The following is an 18,834-nucleotide window of genomic DNA, read 5'->3' on the forward strand; positions in this document are numbered from 1 at the left end:
TTCCTGTAATGCACCATTTTGCTCACTTTTGTAATGCTCCGTTTGCTTCCTCTTGCTCACGATTGTCATTTTTGCTTCATTTTTCCGCCGCTCACCGCTCCTAAAGAAATAAATAAATTACCTACCTCATCCGCCGCTCACCGCTCCTCCCCGCCTGTCCGCCGCTCCTTCCCCCCTGTCCGCCGCTCCTTCCCCCCTGTCTGCCGCTCCTTCCCCCCTGTCCGCCGCTCCTCACCGCCTGTGCGCCGCTCCTCCCCGCGCCATGTCCGCCGGTCCTCCTCGCGCTCCTGGACGCCGTTCCTCCCTGCGCTCCTCACGTCAGCACGCACGTCGCGGCCGGCGCTTCTTCCAAGGGACTACTTTTTTTTCGGTAAATTTTTTAAATAACGTATATTTATTACGTTTATATAGCCTATGTCCCTCTGCACACCCTCATGATTACAACGATGTATCGGGTGTGTGGATTGGCGCTGTGGTTCCCGAATTTACCCGCCTCAAAGGTTCAAAGTTCTTCCTTTATAATAGTAGTATAGATTTAATAACAGAAAACAATTTTAAGATTTGTTCTGTTGCTCCAGCACATAAACTATCAAATCCACTGAAATATCAATCGTTTAATTAAATCGCATGGGGCAGTGTAAATTATAAGATGGAACGTTTGTTGAAAATTTCTTCAAGATTCCTCTAAGAAGAATGGCCATATTCTCTATATTAGTTGTTCATAAATGTCTATGCTAATTGTAGCAATTATGCTGGTCTGGGCAGCAAAAGGACACCCTCGATCGATGCGTAAGAGACACTCCAGACAGACAACATGGTTACCAGTTTGTATTGTAACACTTAAACAATAGTGCACAAAGTAGTGTTTTTTATTATGCAATGCTTTTGCTTTGACAATTTGTTATACACAGTATCAAACTCATGCTGATTTCGACAGACTGAGGCTTAGCTTGACAGACAAATATGGTTTCTCAAACATTTTGCTGCCAAGGAGACAGAATACAGCGATGCAAAGCCTATACAACGGGAGACTTGATGTACTTCCTCTGTATAGACAGCATCCCGGAGAAAAAACACACAAGCCATATGTTAAAGCAAATTGTACATCTGTCTTACAATGCACTCTGAGAAATTGATCATAGAGGCATTTGCATAATGTAGAAAAGGTATGACTCTGCTTAGACATCTGGTCAGAAATGGCCGCCGTAAATGATATAATACAATAAAACCTATTAAATATTACATGTAAAAAAGATCTAGTTAGGAAAGCGGGCCGATATAAAGCCTCTCTTTCAAAGGTTGGGGGCGAAGCATGATGCCGGGCAGAGGCTGGCCCTGGAGCCCCCCGGGCTGGGCTGCGTGAAGACCGTGGACCTGGGCGGGCACGAAATGGAGAGCTGCGTGCGGCAGTACGGGGCGGCCCGGGACTGCGACCAGCTGATCTCCTACAAGATCCTCAAGGAGATGGTTCTGCTGCAGCGACTGAGGCACCCGAATGTGCTGCAGGTAACGGGTCTCCCAGGCAAGCAGCGAGTGTGTGCGATGCATGGCTGGACGGACCGGTGAGCTCTCCAGCCACGGTAGAGAGCGCAGCGTGGCAACAGTGGGAAAGCCTCCTTCAAGCTGCAGCTCGAGGCAGGGGAACCGCGGGACATCCAACTCTTGATTTATAAAGCGGCCCAACGAAAAGCGTCAGTGACCGCCAGCCAACAGTCAACAAACCTGCAGGGAATTTCATGGACCTCTTTACTTTTTCCTTTGTCCTGGCCACCATTTTGCTGCTGTTCTCGTCCGCTTTTTTCTGGACCGTGACCCGCCATTTGTCCATTCCCTCGTCCTTTACCCTTTTCCTTCGTTTCCCCCTTGACAAACCTCAAATGTTTCTTCCCTTTTCTGTTCTGCCTTTTCTCCATACCCTTGTATCCCTCCCACCCTCTCTTGGTGCTGTGACTGCGTTTCCCCTACGACTCCACTTAATGGAACTCTGCTCTCCTGTTTTTTTTGTTTTTTTGGGTCGTGACCTGGGAAAATCTACTATGTGTGTATATATATATATATATGTATATAGAGATAACTCTAATCACTAGTATATGCAGTAGACCTTTGTACTCTCTACCATTCCTATGTGACTCTTAGAGTATATCCATTTGTATCTCTTTCTTGAGTGACTTTACTACTAACAAGATTATTCTGTGTCAACGCTTTTTGGTAAAGCTGTGTTAATAAAGCCACCTTTTTCAGGACTATCAATATTTTTCCCTTATCCACATTATTCTCTGATATAATTATAATTCACGGGTGCAACAGCACTCTGGCAGGTGTGATTCCAATGGGATTTTGAAGATGCGCACTTCAGTGAATTGATATGGTCCTAGAAACTTTATTTTTTCTTTGTCTTGGATGAATAGACAGTGTATTTATTTGCACTCAGTTCCAGTAGACTCTCCCCCTCACAAATATTAGGTGGTTATGGGGAGATGTTGACGGTTTCATATGTGGACTCAACCGGAACACGTCTCGGTTGTCCTTTTGTGCAAATGGTGGAAAGAGAGCATAGACTCTTTTCAACCTGTTTACTCGGAGTAATATATTATTGGCTTTGTCAAAATGCAGGCCTTCTTTACTCCACGGTCTTTGGCGGTCTGTTTTCCAAAACAAATTCAGCTTCAGACAGCAACGTCCGAGAGACAACCCTGGGAGTTGCAAGGTGTATTGTCATCTACTTGTTGAAACGCAAGCATCAGCTGTGTGTCATCCGCATAAGACATGCTAATAAACCCCTAAAATCAGTCTACAAGTGCAAGTGGGCACTATAGATAATGAACAGTGTAGGGCTAAGTGCCAAACCCCACGGGACACTGCATCTCATTTCTCTAAAGCATGAAGTTTAGGGGGCTAAAAAAAACGTGTTTTCTGTTGGAGCGAAAGTACATCAACCAATGCCAGGCTTTTCTGAAATACCAGCCTTATCCAGTGTGTGCAAAATGATGTCATGCGACCCCTGTAGCAAATACGGTGGAAAGGATGACCACTGATTATTTTTGCCTAAAGTTTTGCACTTTAGGCTGCCTTGCACCATACACCCATTCTTCCACCATAGTGCAGGAGTGTATGTGTAATGTAAACTTTAGGTTTTATAGTTGAAGTGGACCCTTCCAGTACAACAAATGCGCGTAAATACTTTTTCCACTTTTTACTTGTGCTGTAGAGTGCAGCACACAAGCAAAAATGTAACAACTTTTTAAAGTTGCCCCACTAATACACCTCCGCCAACGAGGCATAATTTTGTGGCGCAAAATCCTGTTTATCAATGTTAGTAGACAGAAGTTTGCAACAAAACTAATGGTTGGTTGTATGGGAATGCACATGTATCACCCATAGTGTGTCTCATTGATGCAAAGTAGTGCATAGCACTACTTGCCCTTATATTAGGCATCTTTCTAACATAAATCATGATTTGCGTTGGTAAGTAAATCACAAAACAGTTTGCACTGGGTTTGTGTCACTTTTGTGATGGAAATCCAGTGTAAAATGTTCGTACATATGAGTCTTAATCTCTTTGTATATTTTAGGGCAGCCTATCTTATTCTGTGTGTGAATTATCAGTTGCATTGTCACAGTGATTTAAGTTGCAGGATGGGGTCTCATAGCACTATAAATACACATCACTATTCCATGGTATACAAACCAGAATTCAGTTCTGTGACTGGTTACATGCACCTACACCTGAAGAGACTGCATTCACCAACTGAGCTTCCATAACATAAAATAATGCATTTCCCATCCATTACTTTAGCACACTTTCCATACTTTCTGTGCACTTCAACCTGTGGATGAACTGCAAAGTACTTTGTATGAGGCTGTCACTGAGGCCACATCTCTAGTGCAGTCCTGCACACAGCAATTGAAGAATTGCATTTTTCCTGGAAACTGCATCAGCCTGGGCTAAGACACACAACTTGGGAGCGAGTGCTGAAGTCTTTTAGTCCAGTGAGCGTTGCGTGCCTGTGTGCAAGTGTGAATAACGTCCATGGTGTCCTCTTTCAAGATCAAGAGTCCACAGTGTGTAGGAAGACAATCAGCTGCTGTCACACTTGGTGACATCATTAACGCCTTCACCCAGCCCTCCCGACCTCCCCACGCAACAGAAAATAATATATCGCCTGACTTCTTTTTCTCTAAATTCTTTGTTGCTGGTGGTTTTGTGGTACCATCTTTTCAGGGCTGTTTCCTGTTCAGCTTCTGCCAAGTTGTGCAGAGAGAACAGATGCAGAAGAAATGGGATATTGGCTTACAGTGGGGTGGTGAAGCTTGGAGAAAGGCCACCTTTTCTGTGATGAAAATTCTTCGAATAACATACAGGATGGAATCACACACACTGACAGGACGAATGTTTGTACTAGTTAATATTTCACCTAATTGCACAGTTGTCTATGTTCTGATAAATCATCAAGATATTAGAGTTTTGGAGTGAGCCATGAAATGCAGAGTTAACAAAATAGCTTGTTTAAAACTTGTATCCCCAAAATCTTTTCAGATAGTGATCTATATAAACACAAATACGTTGTATTTGGGTTCATTGGAGGGGGGGTGCAATTTGAAACCTCCAGGCTCTCTGGGTAAACCTCTATGCGTGCAGAAAGGACTTTTCCGATTCTCTGCTCTTAAATTATCCTTTTATTGAATGTGCAGTTTGTGGTTACTCATGAACAAGGTGCATTCTGTGGGCAGTAGTCAATCAATCAATCAGTATTTATCGAGAGTGGCTAATCACCCCTGAGGGTATCCAAGGGCTAAAGTCTTGCTGGTCTCAGTCACACAGCCAGGTCTTGAGTCATTCTCTGAATTCAGCGAGAGAGGGAGATGTATGCAGGTGGAGAGGTAGATCCTTCTCCTACCAGGCCTTGGTGGCCTGGTAGGAGAAGGAACAACCTCCGCTGTAGCTTCGGCAAATGCAGGAAGTGTGTGCGAGGGTGAGTGAAATTAGCCCTGGCAAACTGCTTGGTCGGCCCCGCTGGGGGGCGGGGGGTGCGGCCAAGCTGTTTGCAAGAGCCAGTTTCGGCCGATTATGTTACAGGGGGCCGATATTGCATGCCTGTTGTAACAAAAACGGCCCCTAGCAGCCCAAAACGGGCCCCCACCCTGGCGGCCCACCGGGAAAATGCCCTGTGACCGCTACGGCCAGTCTGGCCCTGAGTATGGAGTTGATGTCAGTTCAGGCAGTGATTGATGCTAGCTGGCCCCTGGTCGTGGAGGGCCTTGTAAGTGTGTTTTAACATCTTGACCTGGCATCTCCTCTAGACAGGGAGCCAGCGCAGGTTGCTCGGGGGAAGGGTGGCGATGTGGGTCTGTTTATGGTAGTTGAGGATGAGTTTGACTGCTGAGTTTTGTATCGTCTGAAGTCTCTTCAGTAGGTGGATGGTGAGTCCAACATAGAGTGCGATTACGTAGTCCACCCAGTTGGTGACAAGTTCTTGTGTGGCGGTTTTTCTGGCCTTGACGGGGATCTATCTGAAGGTTTTGTGGAGCATGCTGAGGGTGTGGAAGCAGGCGGAGGCTACTACGTTGATCTGGCATTTCATGGTGAGTTTGCTGTGCAGAAGGACGTCAAGGTTGCAGTTGTGGTCTGTCGTTCAGTGTCCGACTTCAGCAGGCCACTAGGTGTCGTCCCACGGGGAGGTAGTGTTCCAGAAAATCAGCACTTCCGTCTTGTCCATGTTGACCTTGAGGCAGTTGGTTGTCATCCAGCTGATGATGCACGTCATGACGTTGTGGAAGTTAGTCCTGGTGATGGAGGGTCTTCCGTGAGCGACAGGATGAGCTGGGTGTCGTTTGCGTAATATATGATGTTGAGTCCATGGGTTCTGACGATGTCTGCCAGGATTGTCATGTAGGTATTACAGGGTAGGGCTGAGGGATGAGCCTTGAGGAACGCCACAGATGATGGTCTTGGGTTCCATGGTGAAGGGTGATAGGCAAATTCTCTGGGTACGACCTGTGAGGAAGAATGCAATTCTTTTGAGGTAGTTTCCCTGGATCCTGACATGGTGGAGTCTTTTGATGAGGGTGTGAGGGGATAGGGGATTGTACACCGTGGAGAGGTCCAGGAGGATAAGGGGCGCTGATTTACCCTGGACGAGGAGGATTCTGATGTCGCTGGTGGCGGCAATCAGGGCGGTCTTGGTGCTGTGATTGGTATGGAAACTGAATTGGGGGGCGTCCAGCAGGTTCTTTCTTCTTAGGTATTTGGTAAGGGTGGTGGTTGATGGCCTTCTCAAGAAGTTTGGCGGGGAAGGGAAGCAGTGAGATGGGGCAGTAGTTCTTGAGTTTGCTGGAGTCAGTTGAAGGTTTCTTCAGGAGTGGTCTAACCTCTGTGTGTTTCTGTCTGTTGGGGAAGGCAGCTGTGGTGATGAATGTGTTGAGAATGGAAGTGAGTTCACCGGTGATTTCTTTGTTTCTGAGTTTGAAGTGGTGGGGCAGTGGTCTGTGGGTGCTCAGGAGTGGATGGAGTTCATGATGGCTGTGGTGTTTTGTGTGGTGAGTAGATTTGTTTGGTGAGCATGTGGTTGTTGGTGGCATCCGTTAGTGTGAGGAGGTTGTGGAGGTCGGTGGGTTGGGGTTCGAAGTTGCTGTAGATGACAGACATCTTATTGTGGAAGTAGTTAGGCAGGGTGTTGCAAAGTTCCTGTGAATGGCGGATTGTGTTCTTGGTGGCTGACTGGCACGAGAATGCTCTGACAATGCTGAAGAGTTCCTTTCTGTGGTTGGTGCTTGCTTCGATGCTGTTGCCAGGATAGGCTTTTTTTTGTGTCCTGGAGGCGTTGGTGGTATTTGTTGAGGGCTGCCTTGAAGGTCAGTCGGTCTGTGGGGTCTCTGCTGTTGCGCTATCTTCTTTCCAGTTGCTTGCAGTTTTTTTTATGGACCTAAGTTCTGGTGTATACCAACTGGCTTATTTGGTGCATCTGCTGGTTTTGGCTGGCTTCATGGGGGCGCCCTGTCGGTGCAGTTGGAGATCCAGGCGGGGAAGTTCAGGACGGCCTGTTCCAGGTCGGTTGCATCATCAAGCTGGGTGGTGTTGAGGGCGCCCGTTCATTGGGTCTCTCTTACTTTGTTCCAGCTGCGGTTGGAGGATCTCAGGGGCCTGGCGGTTTTGACCGGGGAGCCTTTGTTGGTGAAATGAATGAAGGCGTGGTTGGTCCAGGCGTGCTCGGTGATGTGGCTGTTCTTGACTCTGTCGCTGGCTGTGAAGATCAGGTCCAGCATGTGTTCTGCACAATGTTTCGGGTTGGAGACCAGTTGGCAGGGGCCGATGTTACTCATGTTTTTCAGGCAGTTGGTGTCTCTGGGGTTGTCCTGGTACAAGTTGAGTTCACAGAGGAAGATGTAGTGCTTGGAGTCTATAGCTAGAGTGGAGATTCCAGGGCATGGCCCTGGGAGTCTGTGCCTCTGATGGTTGTCCTGCCGTCGGTTTGAAGTTGGAAGTTGAGGTGTTGCATGTTCGGTGTGATGTTGTCTTCAGTGGTGGTGCAATAGAGTTTCCTTGTTGATAACGTCGATGCCGCCTCCGTGTTTGTTGGTGCGGTCCTTGTGTATCATCTTGTAGCCATTGGGCATTGATGTGGCAATATCGGGTTGAGAAGGGGTTGAGCCAGATCTCAGTGATGAAGATCACATCGGGAGTGAGGGTGGTGATGGTGTCTCAGATTTTGGTGGCATGTTTGCAGAGGGACTGGGCATTAAGCAGACTGCACTGGAACCATTCTGGGGTGTTTGTGGTCGGTGGGGTGGGTGCAGCGAGGGTTCCTATGCGGCGACCCTGAGTTGCATGTGAAATGGCTGCGCAGCAGGTGAAGGGTTCTTCCGTTGATTGAGGAGAAGTGGTGCAGCAGTTTTTGTGGCGTCCACGGCCCGGAGTTCAGGGGTGGAGTATCGGTGGGAGGCAGGATGGCCAGGGTTCCTGACCCTAGACGCTGTCCAGGCGCACACGTATGGAGTTGACAGTTGCTTCATCAAGAGAGACATTCACAACCAAAGGACTCAGATCACACCACACCCAGAATATAAAGTGGTTTGCAGGTTTGGAAAGCTGCAACTTTGTCGGAATACTGGCTAAGAAATGCGGTTGTTGATTCCTTATCACGTTTACCCCTAGCTAATGACGTTGTCCTGAAATTGGTAACTGCGAGCATTGACAAGGAGTGAAGGAAAATAAGTTATTCCTTGGAAAGAACTTGGCTTTGATTTATCATTTTTATATTACTTCCGACAATGTCTGATGTCTTCAGTCTGCTAGGTTACTTGGAACCCTGTTCCCCAATCATCTATTTTGAACATTTGGAGTCAGTGGATCTCAACTGAGATTCTTGCTTATGCATATTGACTCTTGAAAGACAGCTAATTTGTCTTGGGATCTCATATGGATAGAACATTGTTCTTATCGTCTGGAAAGCCTACCTGGTTTAGGAGCAGAGCCTCCTTTGGGTAACAATTTTGCCTGAATTTCACAGTGTACAGCTTGTCTTCCGTCTTTCCACAGGAGAGGTTCTTTTTACTGTTGTTGTGCAGAGAGCTAATGTAATCTTCTGTGATAAATCTGGGCTTGGATAGTAGATACGCTCACATCACTGAAGGTACCAGACCCCGTGATGAGTTCACAGCAGCTCTGTAATGATATTGCACAATTTTTCCAATCTAAAATTGTGGATATATATTCGGCCTTAGAGCTTCAGAGGGCGGCCCTGTCGTCCATACCGTGTCCATCTGTCCCTTCTATAACATCCTCCAAGGAGTTGCTGCCGGGGTGTTTGTCCAGCTTTCCACCCCTTTCCCTCCAGGAACTTGAAGTCCTTCTGTTAAAGACCAGATCGGGCTCCCCCTTAGACCCTTGCCCCTTGAAGCTTCTCAAACAATGTAAGGAGTCTCTCCTGCCCATCTATTTAGAGATCATGAATCGGGCAATGAAGGACGGTACTTTTCCCGTACAATGGAAAAGAGCGGTGGTTAAACCACTGCTAAAAAAGCCCACACTAGACCCGGGTGTCCTCAAAAATTTCTGCCCCATTTCGCTGCTCCCAGCCCCCGCAAAGATGCTGGAAACCCATCTAAACCAGCATCTTGCAGCCTTTCTGGAAACCTCTGGCCTTTTAGATCACTCGCAGCATGGTTTTCGGAGAGAGCATAGTACTGAGTCGGCCCTCACCAATGTGCTTGATAACATCCGCACAAAAGTGGATAAGGGCCAGACTACCCTCCTCATTCTGCTAGATCTCACGGCTGCATTTGATACCCTGTCTCCCTCAGTGTTAACATCCCGACTGAGGGAGATAGGGGTTGAGGGGCCAGCACTTAGTCTGCTGACCTCTTTCCTTGGCCAGAGGGAACAGAGAGTCAAGATGGGGGAGTTCCTATCTCCATCCCACCCTGTGCAGTGTGGGGTCCCTCAGGGGTCGGCCTTAAGTCCGACCCTTTTTAACATCTATGTGACCCCACTTGCCAGGCTGATTAGATCTTTTGGGATGGAGGTAGTATCCTATGCCGATGACACGCAGATCCTGATGTCTCTCGCCCAACCTTCCATCTCGGCTGCCTCCAATTTTAGACACTGCATGGAGGCAGTGGCTCAATGGATGATTTGCAATTCATTGAAGCTCAATGGTGAGAAAACAGAGATTCTGGTGTTCGGAGGCAAGGAGGACATCTGGTCGGCGGAATGGTGGCCCCCATCCCTGGGCCAGTGCCCTACACCTACTGCCTTGGCCAGGAATTTAGGAGTCATGATTGATCCTACCCTGGGGATGGGTCACCAAGTAAACAGGACCATTTCTACCTGCTGGGGCATAATAAACATCCTGCGGAAGATAAAATACTATCTGTCCCCTCAAGCCAGGAAGCAAGTGGTAGTTGCTTTAATAGGCTCGAGATTAGATTATTGCAATGCCCTACTTTTAGGCATTAACAAGGGCCTCATAAGGAGACTTCAAATGGTACAGAATGCCGCAGCAAAATTTGTACTAGACCTACCCAAGCGGGCTTCCGCTACGGCTGCAAGGAAAAGTTTGCACTGGCTCCCGATAGAGTCCAGGATCTCTTTTAAGTCCCTATGTCTGATCTATGGGGCTTTGGCTTCAAATGGGTCTAGAGGCCTGAGGGAACTGCTGGTTCCCTATTCCCCTGTTAGAACTCTGCGCTCAGCCAATAAGTCTCTGCTGGCAATCCCCCGTGTCCGCAGAGCCAAATGGGGTGGCAGAGCCTTCTCAACCTTGGCTCCTAAGCTGTGGAATGCTCTGCCAACTGAGATTAAATCCCTCCCCACTAAGCAAGCCTTTAGGAAGATGCTCAAAACGTGGCTATTTTCCAAAGCCTACCCCTAGCTCTCGATTTGCCTTTTTCTGATTTTCTTTGGTTAGGCGCCTTGATGCCTTCGGGCTTAGTTGCGCGTTTATAAATTTCATTTCATTTCTTGTCAGGGAGCCTGATTGTTGGTTGCCATGGCAGTATCCCTGTGCTCAAACTTCTGTAAATTCATTATGGCTGCTTCTTGGGCGAGCTCCATTGCTCCTGTGGCCGACATTTGCAGGGCCGTCACATAGCATCAGTTCACACATTTTGCACAGTTCATATAGTCATTGGCATCTCCAGCTCTGCAGGTACTGTGCCCATTTCTTTCGAACAAATGATAAATTCACAGGGACAGTAGACTATCTGTGTTTGAATTTACATCTCTGGATAGTCTTAAACAGGTACTTTTTGTAATTCCTGACTTTCTAAAGACAGTACCAAGGAAAATAAATTAAGAGGCAATGGCTACAATACTCGAAGTAATTCTCTTTAATTCTAGTCCTACTCTTCCTCAGTGCTGTGGTTACTTCCTCCATCTGTCTTCCCAAGAAGTTGGTGGATTTGTCCTAGTTCTTGGAAATTGCGTTGATATTTTGTGAGGTTTGTTTCATGGGTAGCCACGTTATCTTAGCCTGGTCGAGGTGGGTTGGCAGGACTATCAGTCAGTCAGTCAAGAGGTCTTTATTCGATTCACATCATAAAAGACAAATACATATATATTTAAAGACAATTCATTTTGCATATAAGATAATAAATACATTACATTTAAAAACAAGTTAAGAAAAGTATTAAATTTTTAAACATTGATGAACGAGAAGACCCCTTGCTACATAATAACAGTGCTACTTTAAACAAATAGTCATAAAAACTATATAATAAAAAACGTCATTTGCCAAGGTTACGGGTTCGGATTGACCACGCCCAACTCACAAATTTTGCTACACCAATAACGATGGAGGGGGAAGTATCAGTTTTAAGAATCCTAAACGCTGCAAGAGCAGAGCTGGTGCCTAGTAACCGACAGACTGGTAAAAGCCAAACTTTCCTGGGTAACAAATACATAGGGCAGCAGAAAAAAAGATGTTCAATATTTTCCACTGCTGTTACACAGAAGGGGCACTTATCACTACCACCAGTAGTCCAAGAGTGCGTAAGCCCCTGCACAGGTAACGAGCCTACTCGTAGTTGGTGGTACAGTTTGCGATCCTTTGGCTTGGTGATTAAGTCCCAATAAGCTTCATATTTAGGGACATCTTTTACAACCAGAAATTCCAGTGTCATGGTAGGACCATCAACCATAGCGGATCTCCTCTCAGTAATCCAATGCCAGTAAATATCTTTGAGGGCCTTCTTTGAGGGAAAGGTCGCGCGTGCAGGACTATCACAAGGGGGAGAGAAATTAAATGTCTTACATCAACAGTGCTTTCCATCTCTGAAATGGAATCCACCCCAGTTTACAAGGACCGAGAAGAAGAAGAGGAGGATTAGGTGTAATGCTGTGATAGAGACCATGTAAACATTCATTGCCACTGATTGTTATTTAAGGTCATCCGTATTTCCTCAGGAACAAGTGTGGAAGCATTATGAAGGAATTTGCGATTGACCCACAAGACAAATAATGGGGAGGCTAGTCTGCCTATGATTTACTCAAGTGAGAGGTCTTTTTACGCATGGATTGCATACTGCTGTTCTTCCATGCTGAACAATACTACAGCATGTATATACCGTAAGGGTGAGTACTGTAGAACATTTTGTACTACAACAGTAACTCGTTTATGTTATTGCTTTCAGCCTTCTATCTACAGTTCTGGAGATTACTTTGTGACAGGGATAGTAATTCTTTAATTGTGTACAATCCCACTAATCCATCAAAGCCTGCCTCTTTTAATTGTTATCCTGTCAGTCATTGCCCCAATCATGGGTTATTCAGAGCTCTAGTGTCAAGAAGCCACATTCGTGCCGTATGAAAGCGCAAACATGATATGATATGATAAGTCAGCATGCTAAACAGTTGGCTGCAAAATTAATCTGGAAAATTCCTTGTTGGTTCCCCTTCACCATAGCCAAATCACTCATCAGCACACTTGTAATGAGCATGCTGGAATATTATATCACAATCAGGTCCTTGGCTGGATTTTCACAACGTTCTTTTGGGTATGGCCATAAAAGCTGCTCCCTAGAATCCAATCAGCAAGCAGTCTTCCCATGCCCACTTCCTAGTGCTAACTTTTAACTTGATAGCTCTCAGATAAGTACCAGGCTATCTTTAAACTTCTGACTGTGCTTTTCAGTGCAGTCCCCGGTACACCCTCACCTCTTCCAGATGCTCTCTAGGTGAACCCATGCCTGAACACTGTGCTCTTCAACCACCCACTTCCTAACTGTTCTGTATCTCTATGTTCCCCTTCAAATTCCCCCCCCAACAAGTCTGTGTGACACTTCCTCATGCTTTCCACTTGAACCCAGAGAGTGAATTTTGCTACTCAAATGCCTGGCTTCCGATCCGCCTCAGGAATACAAAAACATAGGGAGGGCCCGGTGCTGTGCAGAGGACACGCTATACAGTTGGGAGTGGACTGCACTGGACACTGCGGGAGCCCTGCATGGATAGAGGTTTAGCTCCTAGGAACCTTTAGTAGAAGCCTGGTAGCTGGGAGAGGAACAGGAATGACTTTGCCAGCATCTGAAAGAAAGTAGGCCATTGTCATTTATTGGCCCCTGTGGCACTGGGATAAAACACCAAAGCTGTCTAAGAAAGGTGCAAACTCGTTGGCTACAGATTGCAAGTTTAGCCACCGGAGAGCTTTTTCCAACAAAGGTTGAGACTACTGTGGGGCTGCCAAAAAGAAGCACCCCCCTTTGAAAACCTTCCTTTGCTACTGCTTTCTCTTCTGTATCGACTGGAGATTTCCGAAACTATTACAATTTGTCGTCAAAACTGAAGGCTTCAGTAGGAGTCTAAAATGATCGTATTTGACATTGAGTGACCCTCACTGACTTCCCTGCCCCACTGGAGAAGCTTGATTTCTAGAAGAAACAGTAATCTTAAGAAGTGGCGGCCGGCATGACTCGTGGGTGGTGAGGGGGGTGCGGGGTGGTGAGGGGGTGCGCGGGCACGAGGTAGGGCAATGAAAAACAAAATGTTTATAAAAAATGACACGTTTACCTTGCCGCCGGGTCCTGACACCGCATCTCTGGTCCTTGCTTCTTCTCTCCTTGCTGGAAATGAAGCCAGTAGAACAGCCAGGCTTCCCTGACCAGTCAAACGCCGCAATGCAGCGTTGTGATTAGTAAGCACCCAGGCTCCCCTGACCAGTCACAACGCTGCAATGCAGCATTGTGATTGGTTTTGAGCATCCTAGTTTGACGCTCAACCAGGGAATGGGGGCCTGGGCTTGTTCACCACTCAGGCTGTAATGCAGCCTGCATGGGGAAAAGGGAAAGTGCACATGACTGCTTTGGGCGGCCCAAGAGGGCTGACCAAACAGTCATTGCGCACTTAGGAGTGGGCAAACCACTCCTCCCCTGCCCTGCTCCGTGAGCAGAGCAGCCACGCCAACCCACCTGCCCGCAAAGGAAGTAAACATAAAATGATAATAACTAAAAGTTATATCATTTTATATTTCCTTTCCTTTGCACTGCTCAATGCAGTGGGGCAACGCTCCCCCGCCATAGCGGAGGAGCCGCTACTGAATTCTTAAGGAACACTTTTAATCAGTGCGACCCACAAGACTATGCTCCACCAGTGCTCCACTGGGAATTTGATTGTGTTGTTTATTGACATCAATGTTGTTTGATACAACTCGCTTGCTGCTCGTCCGGAGTTTAACTAAAGTTTTCTCAGTGAAAAGTGCTTCGACCTATCAAGATATTGTATTGTTTAGTTGGTGGTGTACACCCTCCCAAGTTAACGATTCTGTATTTCACAATCTACAAATAAATAATTAACAGATTTTTTTCAGGTTTTCCGTAACTGTAAAAGGATGCAGTGAATGATAAAATGAGGGTATTTATATTGAGTGTAGGTGCATATTATTATTTTCTGTGTTCTAGTTTTCAGAACCTGGGAATTCAGTGTGTGCGAAGGAAAGAGGTTAGGGATGCCATCCACTTACGAATATCAAGAAAAATTAACCCCTTCAATGGTGAGTAAAAACTTTTCTACTTTTGTAGTCCTGTTTTGAAGACCTACATATAAAACATAAAGTCAAGTGTACGATGCTGGATTTAGTGCATTTTTCATGAAACAAAATGTGTTAAGTAAAAAGAAACAAAAAATGTACATTTGTTGTGTAATATTTGTATTGCCATTTCAACAATCATAAGTTAGTTATGCAATACATCCAACCATGTCAGGCATAAAACGTGAGGCTGAACGGACAAAAATGATTTGCGGAGAATTTACATAACACCAGAGAAAACACAGGCTATTGATCCTGATAGACCTCACTGTTGTCGGAAATGTGGGGCGCCGCATGCCGACTTTGCGCACCTCACTTGGAATTATGTTAAAATTAAGACCTATTGGTGTGAAGTGTTCAAAGTTATTGAGGAAATGGTAGATCTGGCGATTGCACCAACACCTGAAACTGCATTGATGGGCTATGAGTTTGGCTTCCCAAAAGGGGTCAGTAAGTGTGCGGCAATTGGGTTGTTGCTGGCGAAGAGAGAGATAGCTATTAAATGGGGCAGTAAAACCTCCCCAACATTAAAAGGCTAGCTTAACAGCTTAGCATACTGCAATATAAATAGTGACTTATCCGCTGGCATCCAACTACGGGCATCCCGCCGAAAAGACATCTGGGGGGCCCCTCAAGTGTTATTCGCTGGCATTAAGCGCCTCATCTGATGTGCAACAAATGCATGGGTTTGCGCCCACAATTGTGTGGGCTAAACTGTTTTCAGCTTGGTTTCAGTTATCAAATTTGCAAGATGACATCTTTTAGGCAGATGGATGCTAAATATGGTTCAGTTGGAAAAGAGAAATTCGGGGGGGAGGGGGGGGGGTCGTGCAGAGGGAAAAGTCTTGCAAGATATGTAATATACAGTGAGTTACCACCTGTATGTGGTAATGTGGTAAATAAAGTTACAAAAAAAACTGACAAGAAATTTACAATTACTGGTTATAAATGATATGATGTAAAACATTTACTTAGTGAAACAAGTTATGTTTGTGGACCTTTCACTTTATCACTTTAGCCTGTAAGCTACACAGAATTGTGATTAATTAGATAATACATAGTTATTGATGTGAGGAACGTCTTCCTCCACGTACTGTCCGACTATAGGATCTGATATTCATGAATGTTGTTGCAGAAAAGCTAGCTTCAAACCAGGGCAGCTGGAATTATATGGAATAGAAGGTCGAATTAAGTGACAGGGTTGACTAAATTATTTTACGTAACATAATGTTGCATAATATGTATGGCGTGGTTGATCTTCTACAAATCCTGACAACTTAAAACACTTTGACCTAGGCTTTTGACAATTTAACACACCTTGGCCTTCATTATAAGTTTGCCTGAATAGGGTAGGATATTTACCACATGTAGTAAATACTATTACCTCAGGGAGAGGTATTTATTGTGAATTCTTTCGTAAGAGGGGGCTACCGGTCCCAGATCACAGAAGCCAAGGAGGAGGAGCCCTGCATCCGTGACAGCACCTGTGGCCCCTGCTTATAAGCGCAGTTGGAGTCCCGCTTCATGGGCTAAGGGTAGACCTGTCAGCTCCAGGAAGAGGCAGGACAGGGCTACCCAACTTGGCTCATCAGTTGGACAGACTTGGTTCCTTTCTGTGTAAGCAGTTGTTATCAGGTTTCCCTTCGTTGCCTTAGCAATGCTCTAGTTGGCTTCACAGCACTCATTTATTTATCAGACCTGCCATACCCACACCACTCTCATGGCGGACTGATACTTATGCAGCATATATATTGAATAGGGGCAATTTAATAGCTTATCATGCCTGTCCCTCCTTCAAGGCAGGGAGCAAATCTGACTGCGCTCCTCTATTGCCAGGGAGCATTGAAAGCCATAAGGCACGACTTCCAGCTAGAGGCAGTGTGTCCTGGACTACAATTTACTATTGGACTGAGGGCAGGCTTCATTTGACATAAGAAACGTACGGCAGTGGAGTGTTTTTTTGTTCTGGTAGTCTTGTTCTCAGTGACTCGGTAAAGTAGCTGCAGCATTATTGCGAAGTGTGGGAAGTGTCCTATGTGTTGATAGCCCCATTCAGAGGCTACTTCGGCTTGGGCGGGCTGCAGGACGCTGACCTGCCCTGTTACTTTTACTATGTTATTGTCATTGTATACAACCGGCTCACCTTCCCCACTTTTCGAAGCAGATTTTACAGCCCTAATCAACAGAGATTTAAATCTACCCATCCCCAAGCCCCACTCCCCCTTTTGTTTACCAGCCTTCTTAGGCCTGTCACTTTTCTTTCTTTTTTTTATGTTCTATTCTTTCGTCATATTTACACATAGCTTTGGGGAGGGTTGAATTGCACTTGTTGAATTGCACTTCTGAACTCAGCTACCCCGCCTAAGATGGGCAAGAGGAAATCCATAGGCAGCCACCCACCCACACTCCCCCGGCTAAGGCTACATCGATTGACATGATGTTCTATAAAGCTATTGGGGTCATTAGCACAAAGATCAAGCTCACTGAATTGTGGCTGTCCTTACACTCGGAGGGAGCTATCAAGTTGGGAGTCCGATCCAGATACATCCTCCTTCACCATGCCACTAGGCATACCTATACCACCCTGCCATACTCCCAGAGTGCCAGCAATTGAATTTGCAAGTTCAACCCACAGGGAGAGTTAAGAAACTTAGACAGGCCGCAAGTCGCAGTAATCAAGGTCCCCCGGCCCCTACCTGGTCATACCATAGTAAAGAGCTGCTTGAAGCATCCTCAGGTTTACCTGCAAATACAAACGGGGTATTCCCCACCCCAGCCAGCTACGTTCTGCCCCAAACAGAGGAGATGCAGTGACAGCTCTTCCATACCGACTCACAATTGATTTAACTGATTGGCTGGGGTAGACTGCCTTCCATTTGGAAGACAGTGTATAGCCCTAGCCGTAATAAGGAGAGTTCTGAAGCAGGGGTGCCACTTTACCCAATACATAGTATTAGGGGCGATCAGGGCCCACACTCCATGGATGATTGTGGGCTTTTTTTTCGGCGAGTTGCACAGCAAAGGGTCCCTGGACACAGACCGCCACCAAGACATGAGGATTGATTGCCCTCTGGATCACCAAATAGTGGTAGGACTGTACCAGATAGGAGAGACAGCAAACCTCCTTAGCGGCCTACAGTGCTGGCCAAGATGACTTAATCTGCAAGGGGGGTACCAACGCTACTCACCAGCCAACCCACACAGCAGGTATTGATGGGGCGGTTTGCACCTCCACTCCAAACGTAATGACTGATGTGGAGGGCGTGGATATTTCCGCCACTTCGGAAATCCATACCAAGCTCATCTCTTGGAATGAGGCATGTTTGGCCTCAAAAGTAGTTTGCCCAGAGTGGTGTGAATACATAGAGCAGTATGATTTCTGTCTCTTTCAGGAGACTTGGTCCCTGCAACCCTTGTACCATGCAGGCTATGTAAACTTCTGAAAGAAAGCCATAACAGCTGGGAAGGATAAGCCCTCGGGGGGGACTTACAATCTTGGTGAGGACGACCATGTTTGGTAAGTTGAGAGAGGTTAAGGTGGATTCCCCAGAATTTTTTGCATTAGCTATCAGTCCCCCAGGGCGTAACTTATTATTTTTATAATGTGTTTTGCAGATCCGCCCGGCACAACACAGAACCCAGTGTATTAGATGTATTAAATACGCACTTAGCTGCACTGCCACCCAACAAAAAGGAAAATTGTGGCAGGAGAACTAACTGCTAATTTGAACCACTGAGCTCTGATATACCTGCCTTCTGGCTGATGAGTATGACATATGGTCAGTCCCAGTTCTTGAAATTTCCTCTATTAAGAAATGGACACCCACTGAAGTAAACATCAATGCACTCACTTTAAACCAGGAGCTATGTGCTTGCTGTGGCAGACACTCATACATTCAGTCGTATAAACTCCACCAGCTTAATAGATGACATACTGCAGGACCTTAAGATATGGCCTTACCCGAAGGGCATGATAGCAACACCCCGTCAAGACAGTCACCTTAATGCCTTGGTCCTCAAGCTTGGTTTAAACATCTAAAGCCAACCAGATAACCCAGGAGAGCCACTAAACAGAAGACAGAGTCACCAGCAATAGATGTAGGGTCAAATAGAGCAGCATGGAGAATTCACAGGTGACCCTCAATCAGGTCTATAGCCTGGTGGCCAATGGTATGGAGGGAGTTGTGTCCCTGTCTTTGGCAGGGGCGGCCAGAGCACCACTGGGGGCAATTTCTGATATTCATATGAGCTGCTTGAAAAATTGAGACATATTTTTTTGTTGAGACCAGGCGAGTAATTGAGAGGAAGTGCCCAT

General features: G+C 46.2%; 1 protein-coding gene across 1 annotated transcript in view; it reads left to right on the forward strand.

Annotated features, from left to right (window-relative positions):
* The first annotated feature begins 1,389 nt into the window (after positions 1–1,389).
* Positions 1,390–18,834, forward strand: part of LOC147659260 (proto-oncogene c-Rel-like) — a 121,194-nt gene continuing 103,749 nt past the window's right edge. The window contains exons 1-2 of the mRNA XM_086951843.1: positions 1,390–1,506; positions 14,321–14,483. Of these exons, the coding sequence (XP_086807969.1) occupies positions 1,390–1,506; positions 14,321–14,483 (280 nt within the window). The remainder of the gene's footprint in view (positions 1,507–14,320; positions 14,484–18,834) is intronic.

The sequence above is a fragment of the Lissotriton vulgaris genome, unplaced genomic scaffold (assembly GCF_964263255.1).
Source record: "Lissotriton vulgaris unplaced genomic scaffold, aLisVul1.2 SCAFFOLD_1047, whole genome shotgun sequence".
In the NCBI taxonomy this organism is placed as follows: domain Eukaryota; kingdom Metazoa; phylum Chordata; class Amphibia; order Caudata; family Salamandridae; genus Lissotriton; species Lissotriton vulgaris.